The sequence below is a fragment of the Lissotriton helveticus genome, assembly GCF_964261635.1.
Source record: "Lissotriton helveticus chromosome 1_1 unlocalized genomic scaffold, aLisHel1.1 SUPER_1_unloc_7, whole genome shotgun sequence".
NCBI classification, from domain to species: domain Eukaryota; kingdom Metazoa; phylum Chordata; class Amphibia; order Caudata; family Salamandridae; genus Lissotriton; species Lissotriton helveticus.
Window position 1 is genome coordinate 2,408,935 of NW_027611714.1, and position 20,246 is coordinate 2,429,180.

Here is a 20,246-nt window from a genome sequence, read left to right on the forward strand (position 1 = left end):
ACACCTTTCCTAACCCAGTGCTACAAATGCTATGTGTTCACTGCAGCAGGACTGGGCGTTCTAGGGGGGCAATTAAGTTGCTTGGCATTTATCTACCCTTAGCTAAGCCACGTGATAAAGGCAGTAGATCAGGATGATTTTCTTCGATCAGAAGTAGCTCTCACTATTGAAAAGGGTAAGACCCTGGTATAACACAAACGCAGACATGCGGTTAGGATCTGTAGTAAACTATTCATTTATGTATATGTAGGATTAGATTGCATTGCAGGTTAATTCTTATTTCACTATTTTCCGCACACAACATACAACATACATTCCTCACGAGCGCCCCCTGATGAAGGGAGAACCCCCAAAATGAATTGGGAAGACTAAATTTGAATTTACTTGAGGATCAGTGGATTTTGAAACTGATTCTATGAGAATAAATATGCTTAAACTGGAATGCAGGTGGATTTGCTTCCAAGGGAAGGAGACATTGATGCACTTTTACGGGTACAAGCTGTGGAGCAGGAGACACAGACCAGATCTAGTCTGGGCTATATAAACAACTCTAGCCACACACATCTCCCTTCTGGCACGCGATGAGTGGATTACATAAATACTACAATAATGAATGAAAAATACACGGCATGCATAGACAAGGTTTGCTATGCAACCTCTGGACTCCTGTAAACCTAAACAAACACCAGTAATCAGACACTAGGGACATCACCTGAAGCTCCTCAGATTCTCCTTTTGTTTGGTATCTTGTTTTTGGAGGTGGGTTTTTAGGATAAGCTATTTTTAGGCGTGTCTTCTTTTATTCCAGGATGGGGATTAGTTTTAGAATTGTCAGCTTTATACTCTGCATACCAAGGCAGTACATAAAATGCAGCCTGCATACAACAATCCATGGCTGTATCCCATAAAACATCCTTACCTTTTAACAAAAAGAACCCAAGACCTTCTGGACTTTATTCAGTTAACCAGACGCATCTCCCAGTCGATTGACATTAGTTATAGGACTCCGAGTTAAGGAACAGAAATGCCTCACAGTAGCCAACAATCTAGCACCTAAAAAAAGAGCGCAATAAAGGTGTCTGGTCTCTGTCACAAGGGTTGGTAATTAAATGCCACTCTAGATTTTTACATAGTGACTTTTCCGGGCTCAGCTCTGTAGGATAGCAAAGGGCGCCAGTCCTTTGTTTATTATTAGAATGCGTTCTAAAAGGAGCAATGTTATCAAAGGCATAATTTAAAGCCTTACACCAGTCCGCTAAGGTGTGGTTTATGTCGTGTTCCTTTGAGGTTACAGAGAAATTCAATTTTTCAGCGATAGGAGTAATGCGCTGACATTTTCAAGAGACTCTTTTGCTCAGGTCTTGTTTCTTAGGCAACCCTGCTTTAGGTATTTGAAAGAAGAGTACTGAGTGGTCAGTCCACGTCAAAGGCATGGGCTTCATAAGTCAGTGCAGTAGACGTGGTGAAGATTAAGTCCAAGATTGTGGCGCGCCGAGTGAGTAGAGCCTGTAATCTTTTGTTGCAGTCCTCAAGTCTTTAAGTCTGATAATAGTTTTGCTACTTCCATATCTAAAAAATCTTATACACCATAATTACAATCCCCAAGCAGGAGAAATGTTTGTGATGACTACACATACGTCGCTAAATAAAATAGTCAGGTTCCAAACAACTAGTCTGCTAATTTGCCCCTACAGCTCTGGATGTGGGGCTTGAAAGACTTACTCTGCTCAATCGGGGAAGTCCTTCTGCAGACCGGGATATCAAAAAGATACAGCACAGTCTATAAAAAACATAAAGATGGTATATACAATAAAAACAGAAGCAGCCAAGTTTTTGTCTTTAAATTTAAAAGTATTAAGAAGTACTAATGCTCTGTTTTCACTTGCCTGCAAGGTCGGCTGTGTATTCCTTATATATTTCTCTGAGAGAAAGCATGAGTGACTGTGCAAAAGGGCTATAGATTTGTTACCACAATTCCTAGATGGAGACGGGGTAGTCATGTTCGGTGGCTGCGAAAACCATTGTCTACCTTTCTAGGTTTAGGGATGCTTATAGTTTTGTTGCTTGCTGTTGCATTATTTTTCTGCTTTACTGAGGGTGTTATACTCCTTTTTTTCCTGCACTAGTACTTTGAGGAGCTGTTCCTGCCCGGGTGGCCATTTTGTTCGGCTACACTCTCCCTCCGAGAAAGCGCTCTAGTCGATGCAGGCGTCCTGCCTAACCCCTACTCAATGGCCCCAGATCGGACGCGTGCAGCTCGCTTAATTTTCCCAATGGCCCCAAGCGCCGGGATGCCTCCAGGTAGCTGTGCGCTTTACAAATACTGGATTTACAAGTTACTATTTATTTTACACAATGTTTCTTACTGAAACATGGCTGCACATGAGCTCTGGCCCTGATGTAGCTGCAGCTTTACTGTTTAACTATGCTATAGTCAGGAAAGACAGGGACTCCAAGACAGGTGGTGGCATTGCTATAATTTATAAAATGTCCTACATGTGCAAATTTGAAGACCTGCCATTTACGAGCTGTGAGGCAGCTTTATTTAAGCTTGCCCTGACCCCTAAGTTCACCTTCTCAGGCATACTAGTTTATCGTTCCCCTGGGCCATCCGGTCCATGGGCTTCATCCTTTCCTGACCTAATAACCCCTTTTCTCTTAAATGCCACCAACTTCTCCATCTTGGCGACCTTAACTTACGTTTGGATGACTCTGCATGTACTAATAGCGCTACTTTTATCTGGCAGCATTGAATATTGCACTTTGCAACTCCGGTCCCATTCATGTGGCCGACCACCTACTCGACCCTATTTTCTCCAGTTTATCCAACATTCAAAGCCCACCAGCTCTTCCCTAATGTTGGTCTGATCACTTTGCGATCGGCTTGGTTTCGAGATCTCAGTGAACTCACCTGTAGCCGCACCTAGCATCAGGAAACCAACTATGAACTGGGGAAAACTGGACATTGAAGCTCTCAATAAGATTCTGTCTTCCAATGTCCTATCACAAAACAAATGTCTGTCACTCTTTCGGGTGTCGTCCAAAAGTGGCTTTTACATGCCATTGATCCCTGTCTTCCACCCTCTATTAAGAAGGTGAACAACCACCGCCCCCTGCCCCTTGGTTCACTGAGAATTTAAAAACAGAGAAAATCAAATGCAAAGCTTTGGAAGGAAGCTGAAGGAGGAACTATGCGCCGGACACCAAACTCGCATATAAAAGGGAAAAAAGAGAATACCACACTCTCTGTAAGTCAGCTCGTGCTGAATATGTCTCCTCGACCATCTCTAGTGCGCTGAATTGTTCCAAGACATTATTTAAAATGGTCAAAGAACTTTCTGGATCTGAAACTCAATCTACTCCCCCTTACCTGAATGGTTTACAATGTGAAGACGTAGAGAAATTCTTCCTCCATAAAGTGGAGAAAATATACTCTGAAATGAAGGGCATAAAACCAGGTACCCCCCTTCAGCAAGCACCTACATCCCCTCAAGCAGCCAGAACTATCTCTCACAGTGACAACAGGATCGCTGAATCCACGAATAAACTGGAAATGTGGGCTCCATTAGATATGAACTCCCTTATACGACTCATAGCCAGTATTAAATCTGGCTCACCCTGTGACCCTCTTCCGATCTAGGTGCTCCAGCAGCTTGAGTCGCTTTCACTCACAATAATCATGGAACTCTTGAATGCCACCTTACAGGAGGCAATGGTTCCCCCAGAGTGGAAACATGCAATGGTGCTTCCTCTTCTGAAGAAGGCTAACTACCGGCCTATTTCATTGCTCAACGCAAAAAGAACAATGGATGGACAGAATGCAGAACAATGTCATATATTCACCCCAGTACAGCGATCTGGGCCTAAATCCATTGTTTTTTCCTCACTATCCCAATCCAGTTTGGACCCGGCCATATGGAAATCAGTCTTGACCCTGCACCCAATGGGAACAGTCCAGCCCGAACTGCCAGGCCAGGTACTTCCGGAGCGATAGTCGCGCTATATAAACCCCAATAAATATCAAATATCAAATACTCCCTGGAATGGAATCAAGCATCCTAGGACCGGTGTCGGGCTTTCAACCCTCCTCAGCCAGGATAGCTTGACTTCAGTGGCATGGAGAGCACGGGACCCACGTCTGGGCATACCTGTCCCACTCGGGTGACAAATGGAAAAACAATTCATGGACATAATGCAGAACAATATCATACATTTAAAATAGTACAACGATCTGGGCCTAAATCCATAGTTTTTTTGCTCACCATGCCATTCCAGCTTGGAAACAGCAATATGCAAATCAGTCTTGACCCTGCTTCCAATGGGAAAAGTCCAGCCCGAACTGCCAGGACAGGTCCTTCCTGGAATGGAAACAAGCATCCTAGGACCGGTGTCGAGCTTTCAGCCCTCATCAGCCAGGATAGCTTGACTCCAGTGGCATGGAAAGCACGGGACCCACGTCTCGGTATACCCGTCACACTCGGGGTGACAAATGCAAAAAGAACAATTGATGGACAGAATGCACAACAATGTCATACATTCACCCCAGTACAGCGATCTGGCCCTAAATCTATTGTTTTTTTAATCACTATGCCATTCCTGTTTGGACCCAGCCATATGTAAATTTGTCTTGACCCTGCAACCAATGGGAACAGTCCAGCCCGAACTGCCAGGTCGGTCTTCCCTGTACTGGAAACAAGCATCCATCAGCCAGGATAGCTTGACTCCAGTGGCATGGAGAGCAAGGGACCAATGTTTGGGCATACCCGCCCCACTTGGGGTGACAAATGCAAAAAGAACAATTGATGGACAGAATGCATAACAATGTCTTACATTCACCCCAGTACAGCGATCTATGCCTAAATCCATCGTTTTTTTTTGCTCACCATCCCATTCCAGTTTAGATCCAGCCATATGCAAATCAGTCTTGACCCTGCACCCAATGGGAACAGTCCCGTTCTGAATTCCGTCCATCAATTGTGTGTCTTTTGCTTTCTCGCCCTAAGTGCGCCGGTAGTATGCCTAGACGTGGGTCCCAGGCTCAATGTGCCACTGGAATCAAGCTATCCTGGCTGATGGGGGTTGAAAGTCCAAAACCGGTCCTAGGATGCTGGTTTTCGGTCCAGGGAGGACCTGGCTTGGCAGTTCAGACTGGACTGTTCCCATGAGGCACAGGGTCAAGACTGATTTGCATATGGCCAGGTCTAAACTGGGGTGGCATGGTGAGCAAAAGAATGATGGATTTAACCCAGATCTCTTGACTGGGGGTGAATGTTTTGATTTGTTCTGCATTCCGTCCATCAATTGTGTGTCTTTGTTTTTTATTTCATTGCTCCTGGCCTTCTTGAAAATCCCAGAAAGACACATTAATTCACAGCTATCTCAGTTTGTCGAGTCACAACATTTTTTACACTCATCTCAGTCAGGCTTTAGAGACAGCTTTTCAACTGAAACTACCCTTCTTGGAGTTACGGAAAGGCTGCAACACCGTTTAGATTCTTGAGACACATGGCCCTCATATTACTTGATTTGAGAGCAGCTTTCGACACGGTGTCTGACACGTGTTAGTGAAAGCCTTACGATCTTTGGGTGTTACCAGGCCGGCACTCAACTGGCTTATCTCTTTTCTCGCCGACTGAACGTTCCAGGTCTTCGCCCCAACGGACAGTTCAGTTACTCATTCCTCTCCCGTGACTGGCGCCTAGACTCCGAAAAAACCACAGAACGCTACATGTGGTAGAAATATGCTCTGGCTACTGAAATAACTCAATGGACTGAGAGCGCCTGGGCAAGAGAGACCCCCGGCAGTGACAGAGCTCACCTTTGGAAGGCAGTGAGTAGGGGACAGAATTATCCAAACCCTGACTAACACTGAGGCATGCACCCCTCTACCCATGAAGCTGAGTCGGGTTACAAGGTGCCAAGTGCTCCGAAGAGGCGCTGTGTTAGACATAGGTCGTGAAGTCTCCCCTCCCCCACATCTCAGCCTCCATTTCCTTGGCGATACAGAGACAGGCTTGCCCTTTTTAAACCCCAAATATACTTCTTTTTACATAATTATATTTTCATTTTATATAATGAAAACGTAGCTGAAATAACACCTGTACTTCACTTGATAACTCATCCCCGATTCTCCTGCACGTAGAAGCATGATCACAGTGCACGCACTCTTCAGCAATCACCATTACTGGGAAGAGATCGGCTCAACCAATCACCACGTGCTCTTCAGCCATCACTGTGAAGAGATCGGCTCAACCAATCAGCATGCTTAGAATGCTACAACTAATACTGTCATTTGTCTGCATTATAGGCCTTGTGAGAGTGAGAAGTATGGACATCGACCGGAAAGTAAGAGTGTGCCTATCTGGGTGTGGTATGATGAGGGAGAGAGGATATAAACTTGTTTTTAACATGCCGTCTGGCATTAACAGTTGTTAATTGTCTGTCCCCTCGTTGCATTCCCTCGCCTTTGGCTCTTTCACTTAACAGCAGTTAACATCCTTTGCAGGGCGTTATTCTTGTTTGTTAACGCCCTCAGAAGCAGGCGATAAGGCTTAAGGGATAAACTGTGATAAAAGCAAATCGAAAGTCCTCCCAAGAGGCTTGATACTATAGTCGGTTCTTTTCTGCCGTACGGCACACTCATTCACACATTCAATGTACACTTATGTCAGTCATGCCTTCAGTCATTCCAAGGGGCCCTCGAAGGTAAGCTTTGTATCGCTTCTACATGGTACAGGAATGTATGCCAATAATTTCTTGGGTATTTAAAAGAGACAAAGTTTCAGAGGGTTAGGTGCTTCTTGTCACACCTACACAACCATATCTAGGTGCTTCCGGGCGCTACAGCAGGGTCCAGTTATTTTATTTAGCCCTTAATACTGGCCTTCAGAAAACAGTTCTCTGCATTCAGACAAATAAAGAAGCTAACACACAGGGAATAAACACCAATTTTTGATAGATACTCCCAATCCTATTTTAACTCTCCACTGTCCATCTACACAATTCTGGCCCCACACCTGCACTTCACCATACGGCTTTTGGATAAAAGATCATCAGTAAAGTGCCCCTTTTTAGGAAGCCCATCTGTGATTTTGCCATTAGAGGACCGGCATAACTCTACTTCTTGGATACTGTGACGGGGCTCCCGTTTATGCTGGACCTCCCACTCCCTTGTGAGTGGAAAAAGCCCGAAAGTCCCTCCTTTTTGTATACAGTTCTTTGCACGGCTAAACCCCGTGGGACTTATTTTTGGTGGGTAAGATTTGGTCTGTCCCCCTCAAATTTGGATTACACACCACTATATTTAAGTGGTCACATTCCAAGTGAGGGTGTATTTTATACACCCAAACTAGACACTCCCAACCAGGCAATGGAAGGCCAGGTTTTGAGTTATGGTGAGGACTAAACAGTAGTGGGCCTCGACAGTGATGGCGCAACTGGAAGCCAATCAGAAGATTGGCAATCACTATCAGACATGAAGAGGGAATGGGTTAAAATCACCTTACATGATTTTTATATAATGCTGGAGTCTGGTCGACAGCCCATTTTCTGGCATATGTGTATTTTTTATGTATTAGAATATGATTTGAGAAGGCTGGCTTAATGATCTCTTCGCCATGTGGGCACTCTCTGACAAATTCAGGTGGCCAGTCTTTTTCAGCTAGAAGAATGTCATAACCCTTAGATAGCTTCTCCCAAAAGAGTGCTTTTATTTTCCTAGTTATGTCCCCCTCCATCCGGAGCGTTATTTCATATAACTTATGGGGTACACTAACCCTAGTGTCAGCAGTTTCAACTTGAATGTACTCATTCAAGTCCACTGTCTCCAGATGATCCTTCAGGATCTTGCGAGCTCTGGTGACTTCTGCTGCGCTGTCTAGCATTGTCTGAGCCCACTCCCCGTTCTTGAGTGGTGTCCTCAAGATCCTCGGCATGTCTGATTTTTAGACCTGCTACCTTCTTTTTGGTGAATTGAGTTTTATTTTTCTGAACATGTTGATCGTCTTTGGACTTCACGCGTTCTAGCCTTGTGTTCTGATCGTCCTCTTTTTTCTTTATGATTTCTGTGAGGAAGTCTGAAAAGGTACGAGAGGAACGTGTATCAGTATCTTGATATCTATCAGGTTTTCTCAAATTATCCCTATTCATGAGGTTATACCTCTTTTCAGAGGGCTCCTTTTGAGGAGACCTACCTCTGGACTGAGAACGCTTCTCTTTAGGAAGTGTCTGTTTAGTGTTTTCCCACTTCTTTTTAGGAGTAGTGAGATTATTTTTAATAAAGACTTTTTCATGATTTTCAGTCAGTTCAGGTTTTACTGGTTTACCACCCAAACTGTCTCTGCCTAAATCTTCATAGGATTTTTTAAATGAATCTTACAAGTTCATATGGTTGCTCAGTAATATCAAGTTATTTTAGTTTTTGGCAGATTGCCATGAATACTGCTTCACCTTTAATTTTAGCTAATAATATAGCCGAGACCTGTTTGAAATCTTTTAGTAATTTCATACCAAGATATAAGGCAGGTTCTGGTCCGTATTCATTTTGAATCTGTTTCAGGACGTCTGGTATCACTGCCATAGATGGAACGCCATGTGTTTTTGTGTAGATTGCAGCAAAGACTGTACCCCAAGTGCTCTAAAATTACATCGAGTCCATGAACATGTCCTGTTTATTTAAAATCGCTTTTTTCATGAAAAAAGAAAATATAGTCATGCTCCAATAAGATTCCTTTATTTTGGTTTCAATATGAGCATCTTACATTTGAATGCAGTGCTCTTTAACTATATCATGTCTATATAGTGGACTAATTCCTTTCGATACCACAGAACACTACAGATAAGTTCTGGCTTAAAAAGCCCCTAACTAATGTTACTAAGTGATCCGTTTCTAATTGTATTCTGGTCTGTCTGGCACATTACTAATAGTTTCAAAATAGGGTACATAATGATATGATGATTTAATTCATAAATATGTAACTTGACTTAGAATACAACGATTAGCCACCTTCCAGCTTTGTCAGAAATCTGTGCCCCAAGAACCACCTGTGCCCCTCTCTTTACTAGAATCACCACCCCCTTTGTTACAGTCGTATGGGATGTGCAAGCTACCTGAGAGATCCAGTTTTGGGCCCTAAAAAGATCCAAGGCCTCCTCCTTTGATAGGTGGGTTTCCTGCACAATGATGATCTGGGCGGAACAATCCTTCAGGTACTGTAGAATTTTGTCCTGCCTCGCTTGTACTCTAAGACCATTGACATTCCAGGACAGGATTTTAATTTTATTGTTTTCCCTCCCTTCTCACCCATCTTTCTTGGGGATCAAAGAACCAGCACCAAAATTCCAAACACCTAATCAATACTAAAAACTTTATAGAGGCAATAGAGGATCTTTTTTTTTTCTTTTACCCCTTAGCTCCCCATCCTGTGCTCTCCCAATACCCCACTCCCCATGGGAAACCCTCCCCTATTTCTTCATGAACCAAGGCCATATGGGTGTCCCCCCAGAGCGGACCTGATATTTGAAAGTAGATATAAGGTGTAAAAAAATTATATCTAAATGCATTTTGCCATTACCTTTTTATTAAGCTTGAAAAATTCATACCCTTAGGATAAGATCAAAGGATTTTACGCCCTATCCCAATAGTGTAGTAATAATGTAGTAGTGTAGTAATAATGCGATACAATTCAGGAGAGAGGTCTAGCCCCCTGGTTGTAGGTTTTTAATAAAATCGTCCAACGTTTCTACAGAATGGAAGATGTGCATCTTGTTATTTAACATAACCTTTAAAAAAGCTGAAAATCTCAGCTGTACAGAGGCTCCTAAACTCTTTAGCCTATCGATCCTTTGTCCCATCTTCCACTGCCTATTAGAGGTGGTCCATCACCGTTTTTTAGCTTTTGGTGCAGTGAGCTAAAAAACGGTGATAGATCTTGGTGCAGTGAGCTAAAAAACGGTGATGGATCGAGCCCTGATCTTTTGACGGGGTATGAGTGTTCTGCTTAATTCAGATGCTCTGTCCATCACCACCCCCTTTCATGAATCGTTTTGGCCACTATAGGAGTGGCAGGGTATGCTCAGATGTGAGTCCCTTGCTCACTGCACCATCAGGATTCAAGCCAGCCGGGCCGAAGACGGCTGCAATGCCAGAAACCGGTCCCCGGAAGCTTGTTTCCTTTCCAGTAAAGAATTGGCTTGGTAGTTTGGTCTGCCCTGTTCCCATGATGCACTGGGCCACGGACCGACTAATTTGCATATAGCCAGGTTCTGAACTGGGATGGTGCAGTGAGCTAAAAAACGGTGATGGATCAAGCCCTGATCTTTTGACGGGGTATGAGTGTTCTGCTTAATTCAGATGCTCTGTCCATCACCACCCCCTTTCATGAATTATTAGAGGTGGTAGCAGAAACATCTGATCTAATCTCGTATCTAGCACCATCCACCTCAATAAATTTAATCCCCAGGGTTTTTGACAGTATTTTCTCTTTCAGAGAATACATTAGAAAATTAATTACAATTTTCCTGTGTTTAGACCTGTTTGTATGTCTTTTGCTTTGTCCTCTTCTGACTCCTCCATCTGAAGCTTATTCTTAATCAGTTTTACTACATATGATTTAATATCACCACCCTCTCTGCTTCCAGGTACTTTCAGGATTTTCAAATTATTTTGTCTCGGGAAATTTTCTAACCTTTCGATCCTGTCCAAATTCTCTCTCTCTGCAGTCTTTAGTTTGTCTATTTCTGCGCAGTTTGCCTGTACAGTTTCCCTAAGCTCTATGACCTCCTCCTCTAATGCTGTAGTTCCGCTACTGAGGTCATCTATCTTTCTTTCCATTACCTCACAGGCCTTCTTTATCTCCAACTGATTCGACTCTGATATTTCAAACCTGTTTTTGATTTCCGCTGATAATACTGCTAAGGGTGCTCCAACAGATGAGTCCTCCTTCTGTAGGTGGTGAGGGCCCTGTGCGAGGTCTTCAGAGATAGGGACTAGGCTACATGGATTTTTAGCGGAAAGCTGATTGCCTGTGTCGGTATCAGAGTCGGTATTCATCTGAGACTTTGCTACCCCGTCTCCATGGCCCACCTTACCGGGATCATCTAGGTGGCTTTTAGGAGTTACAAGCTTGGGACAGAACTGATTATGACATTTTTGGCCCGTCGGAGCTGTTGAAGATTCCACACCATTTCAAGATTTCCTTGAGTGACTTTGTTTCATCTAGTACCTTTTCTGATGATTGGGACTTCGAGACTGTTAATAATATGATGTCAGATGTAGAAATGTCTGCAAAATTCACAAATCGTGAATATTTAGTAGGTTCATCGGATTATGAGCAAATGTATTGTTATAATCACTATGGTCATCATTTCTTGCATAAATCTGCAAATCCTACAATGTATTAACTTATAACCAATAGGAACATTGTCCTACGCCACCAAAGGGTAGCTCAAAAACATTTTATGGCAAATTTCCATACTTTTCAGGTTTTAATGTTTCAAATCCAGAATCATTTTACTTTAAAAATGTTAATAAGACAGGAATGAAAAGTATGTTGAAATATACCAAGCAAATTTATTCTGCGGCCTTTTATGCTCACCTGTCTTCACTAGATTTTGACTTTTGGAAAGACAACATTAAGACAAAAACTGTCTGGGGCACAAAAGACTGGCAAGTGCAGGGATTGGAAGCCTTATTTAGAGCCTGCATCATCCCAGAGGAAATAATGTTTTTGAATGACACTGTCCAGCAGACGTCTTGTCTTTTGTTAGCCAAGATAAAAAACTTTAACAAATAATCCATACCTACACCTACACCTGATAGTAACAACACTACAGTGGGGGAGGTCGACGTACATACTATTTTGCTTCACAACAGAACAGATCCTGATTGGAAAAAATGGTTAATCTGGCCCACAGACACAAACACCTGTCAAGATAGATCTCTGAAAAAGACACAAGGGTTCACATTCACTAGGCCAGATCCAAGATATGTTCAGAGACAGCATCCAGGAATAGTAACATCATACAGTGTAGGGAAACTGTGCCTTGAGTGGCTACACAAATCTACACTAAAGGAAGTAAAACAACACTTCTCTTTACTTAAAGATGGTGCTGATCTGAGGGACTCCTTACAAGTACCTACTAAACCGCGTCATAAACGTTTTATATATGCCGGTATCTATGCATTGTATAATGAAGCATGGAAGATTACACAAGCAGAGACTGCAGAACGAATACGAGAAATTGATCGTATTAATTTAGAGAAATCTCTCTCTGTAGTTGACAATGGGTTAACGGCTCTGTCATCCAGGATATATTCTTTGGACAGCATAGCATCCTCTGCCATAGACATAATAGAACAGGACTTGCTCATGTTGCAACATGGTCAGTCGCAACTACGTTCTATAATGCTATGAGGCTGGACGTTACAAAACCTACATTCAGGCTATGTGCCTTGGCGCCTAATCAACACCACGTCACTGTTTTCAGAATTTAATCTCACTGATAGATCAATCTGGCACAGAGGGGAGCAGACTATATGGGGTTGCGCATTGAAAAACTGGAAAGATTGCCATTAACTGTCGCTGAAAGATCAGCCACAGAATGGATAATACACTGAACAATCACTCTGCCTATTACAATTTTCCATTTTCAGTATTGCTTAAAACATATACCAGCAGGCACATATGAAAGGTTGGGTAAAGAATACATCAAGACATCCTGGTACTTACCATATACACACAGATGTTGGAGTGGGGGGAAATAAGTGTTTCTTAGTGGTAAAAATTGTGAAAACACACTAAGCGGTTCTCTCCTTTGCCAGGGTATTAATTTACACAGGGCCTGCAATGGTTCCTCTAACAACTTATCCTGCCACCTGCAAGGTTCACCAGCTGCAGTGATTGATCCAATTTTTGGACAGCTTTCTAATGGAAGTTACCTCATGTTGAATGATCACAGCTGCTGTGGCATGTTGCCAGGTTTGCCCTATCTCGTAACTGTGTCAGCCAGGGTCACATGCTGTATGCAAGTATTGTTTCCAAAAACCAAGACAGACTGGGAGTCACAACTTTGGCCTTCACTGAACATCTCTTCTATACGAATTGATACTTTAAGCAGAATGAAAGCCATTCTTTTGCAAAAAACGGTGTCATTGACCTCGGCCAAAGAGACGTATGATCTACAAGTCGCAAGGACTTCTGCAGAGATACATGCCCTTTTAACAACAAATTGCCCTATACAGTTCTCAGAAATGTTAAGTCGTATCTTAAACATGTCTGATACGAGCGGTATTGTACAAGTATTTAAGACAGTTTTTTTCGGGACTGTTAGCACCTTTTGAAGCAGTCCTAGGCATATTTCCAAACTTCGTGCACGGACTGCCTCTCGTTCTGGGACTCGCAGCAGGGATACTATTTTTGCTGCTACTGCTCCGATATGGCAATCCAAATAACCAGCGATACCCAGTTCACTGTGGAGAACACTCTACTGGTGATGAAAAGTTGTGAGCGCATAGTCCAAATTTTGGGATTAACTCGTTTAAAAGAATTGAATACTACATGGTTTATGTCATTTAGACCAATCTGGCAAGATTGCATCTTACTTGTTCTACGATACCTGCTATGCGGAGAAAAATGCGTGTTAGACATCTGTCTCTAGCTCCCATTAGTCCTGCCAACGGATGCTGATATTTTGCTTGGACCAGTAACGGCTCATGCACTGTGTTGTCCCCAACGGCTACCAATCCTGATGACTGCAAAAAACACAGTTGATGGACAGAATGTAGAACAATGTAATACATTCACCCCAGTACAAGGATCTGGGCCTAAATCCATCGTTTTTTGCACTCCACACCACCCTGGGTTAGACACTGGCTATATGCAAATCAGCTCTGACCCTGTGCCTCATGGGAACAGTCCAGTCCGAACTACCAAGCCATGTCTTTCCCAGACCGGAATCAAGCATCCAAGGACCGGTTTCTGGCTATCAGCCTTCATCAGCCTGGATAGCTTGACTCCAGTGGTGTGGAGAGCCTGGGACTCACGTCTGAGCATACCCAGCCCACTCGGGGTGAAAATTGCAAAAAACACAGTTGATGGACAGAATGTAGAACAATGTCATACATTCACCCCAGTACAAGGATCTGGGCCTAAATCCATCGTTTTTTTGCACTCCACACCACCCTGGGTTAGACACTGGCTATATGCAAATCAGCTCTGACCCTGTGCCTCATGGGAACAGTCCAGTCCGAACTACCAAGCCATGTCTTTCCCAGACCGGAATCAAGCATCCAAGGACCGGTTTCTGGCTATCAGCCATCATCAGCCTGGATAGCTTGACTCCAGTGGTGTGGAGAGCCTGGGACTCACGTCTGAGCATACCCAGCCCACTCGGGGTGAAAATTGCAAAAAACACAGTTGATGGACAGAATGTAGAACAATGTCATACATTCACCCCAGTACAAGGATCTGGGCCTAAATCCATCGTTTTTTTGCACTCCACACCACCCTGGGTTAGACACTGGCAATATGCAAATCAGCTCTGACTCTGTGCCTCATGGGAACAGTCCAGTCCGAACTACCAAGCCATGTCTTTCCCAGACCGGAATCAAGCATCCAAGGACCGGTTTCTGGCTATCAGCCTTCATCAGCCTGGATAGCTTGACTCCAGTGGTGTGGAGAGCCTGGGACTCACGTCTGAGCATACCCAGCCCACTCGGGGTGAAAATTGCAAAAAACACAGTTGATGGACAGAATGTAGAACAATGTCATACATTCACCCCAGTACAAGGATCTGGGCCTAAATCCATCGTTTTTTTGCACTCCACACCACCCTGGGTTAGACACTGGCTATATGCAGATCAGCTATGACCCTGTGCCTCATGGGAACAGTCCAGTCCGAACTACCAATCCTGATGACAGCATTCATTGAGATCTCACAGATGCACCATGCTACTGCTGAGGTACGAGACGAAAGCGGCACACAGGTTCCTTCAAATTCAAACATAGCTAATGCTACCAACGCGGACGGCGATGCTTCACATCTATGTGCGATTGATCTACTTAACGAGGTAATCCAACTTTCACCTACAATGGTAGACAAATTCTTTACAGACTTAGAAGACTTGATGTTTCCCCAAACAATAACACTGACTTTTGATTTGGCACACAGTGTCTGAGAGACTCTGAATTCGACCTTCATTTTTAATTTTTTCAAAACAAAGTTTCTAACTTTGGAACTCTTTTTTCTATGATTAATTTTTGTTTTTCCAAATTTGTAATTTTTCATTTTTTGGCACAAAGTAATCTGCTTAAAGTAGAACTATTCATAGAGAACCAGAATTCTTTGAAAAATCTTCCAAGTAAGACAATATTTGGTCTCGACTTTTTCTTCTGTATTTAAGAGCCATTTCATAAATGTATTTTTGTGATTCATTCGGGTAGCATTTTCAAGTATCAAATGATCTGCTTTGAATGAAACATTGCTTCAAATGCGTACAGCACAAATGCTTTTTTTTGTGTACAACCAATTCTAATGCATTTTTAATGTATTTTGGGTGGGTTTTTAACATATCATGTTTAGATATGTTTTTATTTGTTTAGAACTTAGTATTGTCGTACTTAAGAAAGTGGAGTGGGTGTTGTGTGGTGTTTTAGGCCCTGAGTGAATTTTCCTGAGTCATGACCTTATATAGGTACAATTCACATTGCCCTTATATAGGCATAGAAATAAAGCCCTTATTTAGGCAAAGCCCATGCTACTCAAATACAGGCATGGCTACTTCCACCCGTACCAAACGTCACAACGATTTGCTTGAATATTGATTTCTCTAAGAACTCAGTTACTTACAATGAACAACTATTCCCCAGGGGTTCATTATGACGTTCATATGCCCGACTTTACGTCAAACTATGGCATTCCTAAACACCTTCAAGGTATAAATATACCTTCACTTGCTGTGGCAAACTACGGTGGTTTGGAGCTGTTCGTCTATCTACTTGCCCGACGCAGCTCGCTACAGCAAGTGCCGAAGGACGCCGACTCTCCAGCTGACGCACTGATCAGGAAGCTGCCCTGCTCCTGATGAGAATCCAGCTCCAGTGTTTCTGGCTCCCCTTGCGGGATGTTGGGAAATCGAGTCCCGAGGCTGAGATACCAGACATCCTTCATTCTAACCAAGGTATTGAGCTGATTAGAACCTAGAGGAACCTTTGGTAGAGTCTTGGCAAAGAAAACTAAAACCTATGCTACACAATACCTACTTCTTCAAGCGTACTAGACTTAGGTTAGGTACATTGGGGTAGGCGTATTTTAGAAGCACCAGGGAGTATTTTAGCCTGTGTATTTATGTATGTATTTTTATATGGCTTAGAAACCATATAATGCTCTTACAGTATTATTGTATATTACTATTTACGCTGTACGCATTATACTTTGAAGTCTGCTTAACGATTGTAGCAGTTCACTTCTCTTGCATGAGAAAGAAGACTGTTCAATAAACCTTTTATTGAAAAAGCCTGTCTCTCTATTTCTCTGCAACTCTGTAGAAACTAAGCATGCACGATTGACTGAGTGAAATACTTATCTATTGTTTCCGCGACTCTAAGAGATATATTCTTATTCTTGGGAAACAAAGTTGTCATGTTTATGCGGTTGTCAGAAACTAATCCCTTCTTGTGTATTCGAGAAAGTTTCTAGTGGCCTCTGAGTTCGCTGGCACACACACAATTAAGTTTAGTATATTCGATAGAGGCCTAGTTGACCTCAGTCCTACGTTAAATCTATAGGATATATTATTCCAATGAGCAGAGCCTATTGGGAATATAGGAACTACACTACAGGACAACATGGATTTGTCTCAGTTAACCCTTTTAGTATGGAAGCTAACCGAAGAAATGCAGGAACTAAGGTAGGAAAACCAGGCCCTTAGACAAGAGCTGGATAGAACCCGAAGAGAATTTACTAATTGGAGAGACTCACAACCAGGAGAAAACAAACCTATCATTGCTCCCGGTAAATTTGGTCCCTCATCTGTTTTTAGGGCTCGCCCCTTTTCTATTTCGCAGAAATAGAAAACAGGGTCGTGAGCCCTTATGTCGCTGATCTGCTTCTTTCCCCAAAGGCTCTATTGAGGCAGCTGATTGGCTCTCTTCAAGCCGGATTCCTAACAGCTCACGAGAAATAGAATTACGTGACAAGCTCCTCGTGCACGAGCTTGCCTGAGCCTTCTGCCTATCAGCCTGCCAGTTCTCCTCCCCTAATTATTCACTTCACTTATTCATGGCCGTGACTCTGGCTCTTCAAAGGCTCTGCCCCCCCCACCCCCGCCTGCACTTCACGTGCCCCTGTCGCTTTATCTGCTTGCCTTCTGTCCCTTAATCTCCCTGTGACTCCCCCTCACCTCTCCCACTCCACTGTTTCAGGCCTCCACCATTTGCTCAGGACATTGCTTGTTTTTTTTGTCCCCTCTTGGAACAGACCTCGCCCGACCCCCTCCCTGTTCTCACAGTGCCCGCCTCCCTGCCCCCAACACAAAATACCTCCAGATGATGAAAGGCCCCTGCATGCTACCAAGGTCTCTCTCCTGTAGGCACCCCCCCCCCCTCCCCCTCCGAACAACCCCCTGCCCGTGGAGGTGCCTTCACCTGACTATGGAAGTGCCTTCATAGTGCGTTCTTTCTTGTTGTTGGAATGTTTACCATTTATTGCAGTATTATCCTTGTTTCCTGATGCTGAGCATTAGCAAAACACATTTTTTTTCTCTCCTTGCTGACGCTGTTTAAGGGCTGCAGTAATTGGTCTCTGTGTGGCCATGACACTGAGTAATGAGGGCAGAGTGGCCACGTCCATTTCACCTACACTAACTTGTTTGCATTTTTCTCCTGTGTTCCGTGAATTCATTTTAATCTAGCGCTTAATGCTGCGCTCAATCTGTTTCTAAGCTCCCAGACGCCTGGCAGTTCGGAGTATTCACAAGAAATATGTACAGATGTCAGTCGTTCACTTCTTTACATGAGTTGACTAGATTTGCACATGTTGCCAATACACAAACTTGAATAGAACAGCGCGATCCGATAACCCCCTTGGGCCTGGGTATGTTCAATACTCAAACAGCAACAGAAGTACGTATGGCAGTTTACACAAATCCTATACTTTCAGACATACATCTTGCTCAGCACACGTTGCGTTTAATTGTTTACATGTGCTGAACATTTCAAACTTTATTATTTTCAACAAGGAATGAATGTCCTTTACTCCAGCTTTTTTGCAGGACTATATTTGTGTGAATCAAGTCCCGGATGGGGAACGACCGGCGTCCTGTGAATAGCCACAGGTGTGACTTGTGTGTCTACGTCACACCGTATTGTGCCTGGCCACGCCCTTGAAATCCACACTGTGTATTGGTAAAATGCAGCATGAACCTATCCTTGGGAGCAGCGGCGTGCATGGTGTAATGTGGTGGGTGGGGGGTTGGTTACAATACTAGATCGTGCACATCGAGGGGCGTTACACCTCTGAAAGTAGAATTGTATAACATATGACATATATAGAATGACGTAACCGTATGCATATTTACAGTCATTGTCTCAAAGAAATGTAGTAAATTGTCAAGAATCACACATTTATTAGTCAATTGTTGCAGCTGAGATTTCAACCCAGGTTGCAAGGTTCCAAAGTCGCCCTCTAGCCGCTATACCACGCGTACATCCTTTCCCCTTTCATTACATCTGTGGCTAAAACACTTGGCTGTCGCGTTTGTAATTACCATCTCCAAATGGAATTGCTCAGTGCATTCCAAACTACTGATGTGATGTTTGCACTTAAAAGTTCCTTGTGCTTTCACAAAAACCTTGCTGTGAGGCCCAGGAACACACACTGGTCTGTCCCTGAAACCAGGTCTAGAATTTGGATTAAAAAGTAGACAGTTTAGCCAGTGCACACGCACTCCTCCCCTCCCCTTTAATTCCTCCCGTCCCCTCTACTCCTCTTTAATTCCTTCTCTTCTAGCTCTCGCTTCCATTTCTTCCTTTTCGGTTCATTCTTTTACATCTCTTGAATTTTTCTTCTCTCCTCCTGTCGGTCCTTTCTTCTAGCAATTCATTCCCTTCCATTCCTCCACCTGTTATTTTTAATATTAACCCCTTCCATGCTCATGACGGAACGGTTCCGTCATTAGCGTCGGTGCTCCGGTGCTGATGACAAAACATTTCCGTCATGAGTCAATGTGATTTATGACCCTTCAGCACTGCAGCGAAATTCGCGCAGCACTGAAGAGGTTAATATTAATACATCTAAGTCATGTAAATACAACACATATTGCATTACAAATGCTATGGGTGTCTGTTTGCAAAAGTTAACACTATTGGCATTGTAAATGACAAAGTTATTAATTTCGCTATTTTCAAAACAAAAACATAAATAAAAAATGTGTCATTTACAATACTAATACCTCTAACTTTACTAATGCGAGCCCTATTGCATTGCAAATGCTTGTTTCCTCTAGTACATAAGGCCCTAACAATGATCAGAACCTGCAAGTCACCGTGGTAACTCCAATCCCAGTTCCCTTGGCAAACCCGGAACGATTTACTGGTGGTAGTAGTCATTTTACTACTTTTATGAGCCAATGCCAGTTACACTTTTTATGTATACCGCAGGTTTTTTCCACCGACACCTCCAAGATAGCTTTCATCATCTCTTATTTAGGAGGCGTATCGCCCACCTGGGCTATGCCTTTGGTTGACACAAATAATACTTTATTGCACAATCTAGCTGCTTTTAAAACAGCTATGTCCAGTTTACTTGCCAAACATGTTTCTATTCAAGCATCCGATAACAAGCTTTTAAATCTACGCCAGGGGTCCAAGGATCTTTAACCTATGTAACAAATTTCAACAGATTGTTATCAGAAACACACTGGCCGGAGGAGAAAAGAATATCTTTATTCTATCGGGCCTTAGAGATGAATTAAAAGATTCTTTGGCACACATTGTTAATTTGCCTGAGGACTACGCAGAATTTTTAGATCTAGAGGTTAAGTTAGATCACAGATTGGGAGAGCAAAATAGTGAAAGACCCAGAAGTAATTTAAGAACTTGGCATTTTAGAGTTGAGAAAAAAGAAACAGAAGAAAAGAACACACACGTGGAACCAATGCAGATTGGTGGTCTGTTTATCAGTCGATAAACACAAAACATCAGCACCACCCTATAAAGTAGGGGCTCTCGTCTGGTTATCATCCAGAAATA

At 43.1% G+C, this 20,246-nt stretch overlaps 1 protein-coding gene across 1 annotated transcript in view; it reads left to right on the top strand.

The window, feature by feature from the left end:
• The window catches only part of LOC144806413 (uncharacterized), a 206,051-nt gene that overhangs the window by 99,744 nt on the left and 86,061 nt on the right, over window positions 1-20,246 (top strand). The window contains exon 3 of the mRNA XM_078672774.1: window positions 962-981. Within this exon, the coding sequence (XP_078528900.1) occupies window positions 962-981 (20 nt within the window). The remainder of the gene's footprint in view (window positions 1-961; window positions 982-20,246) is intronic.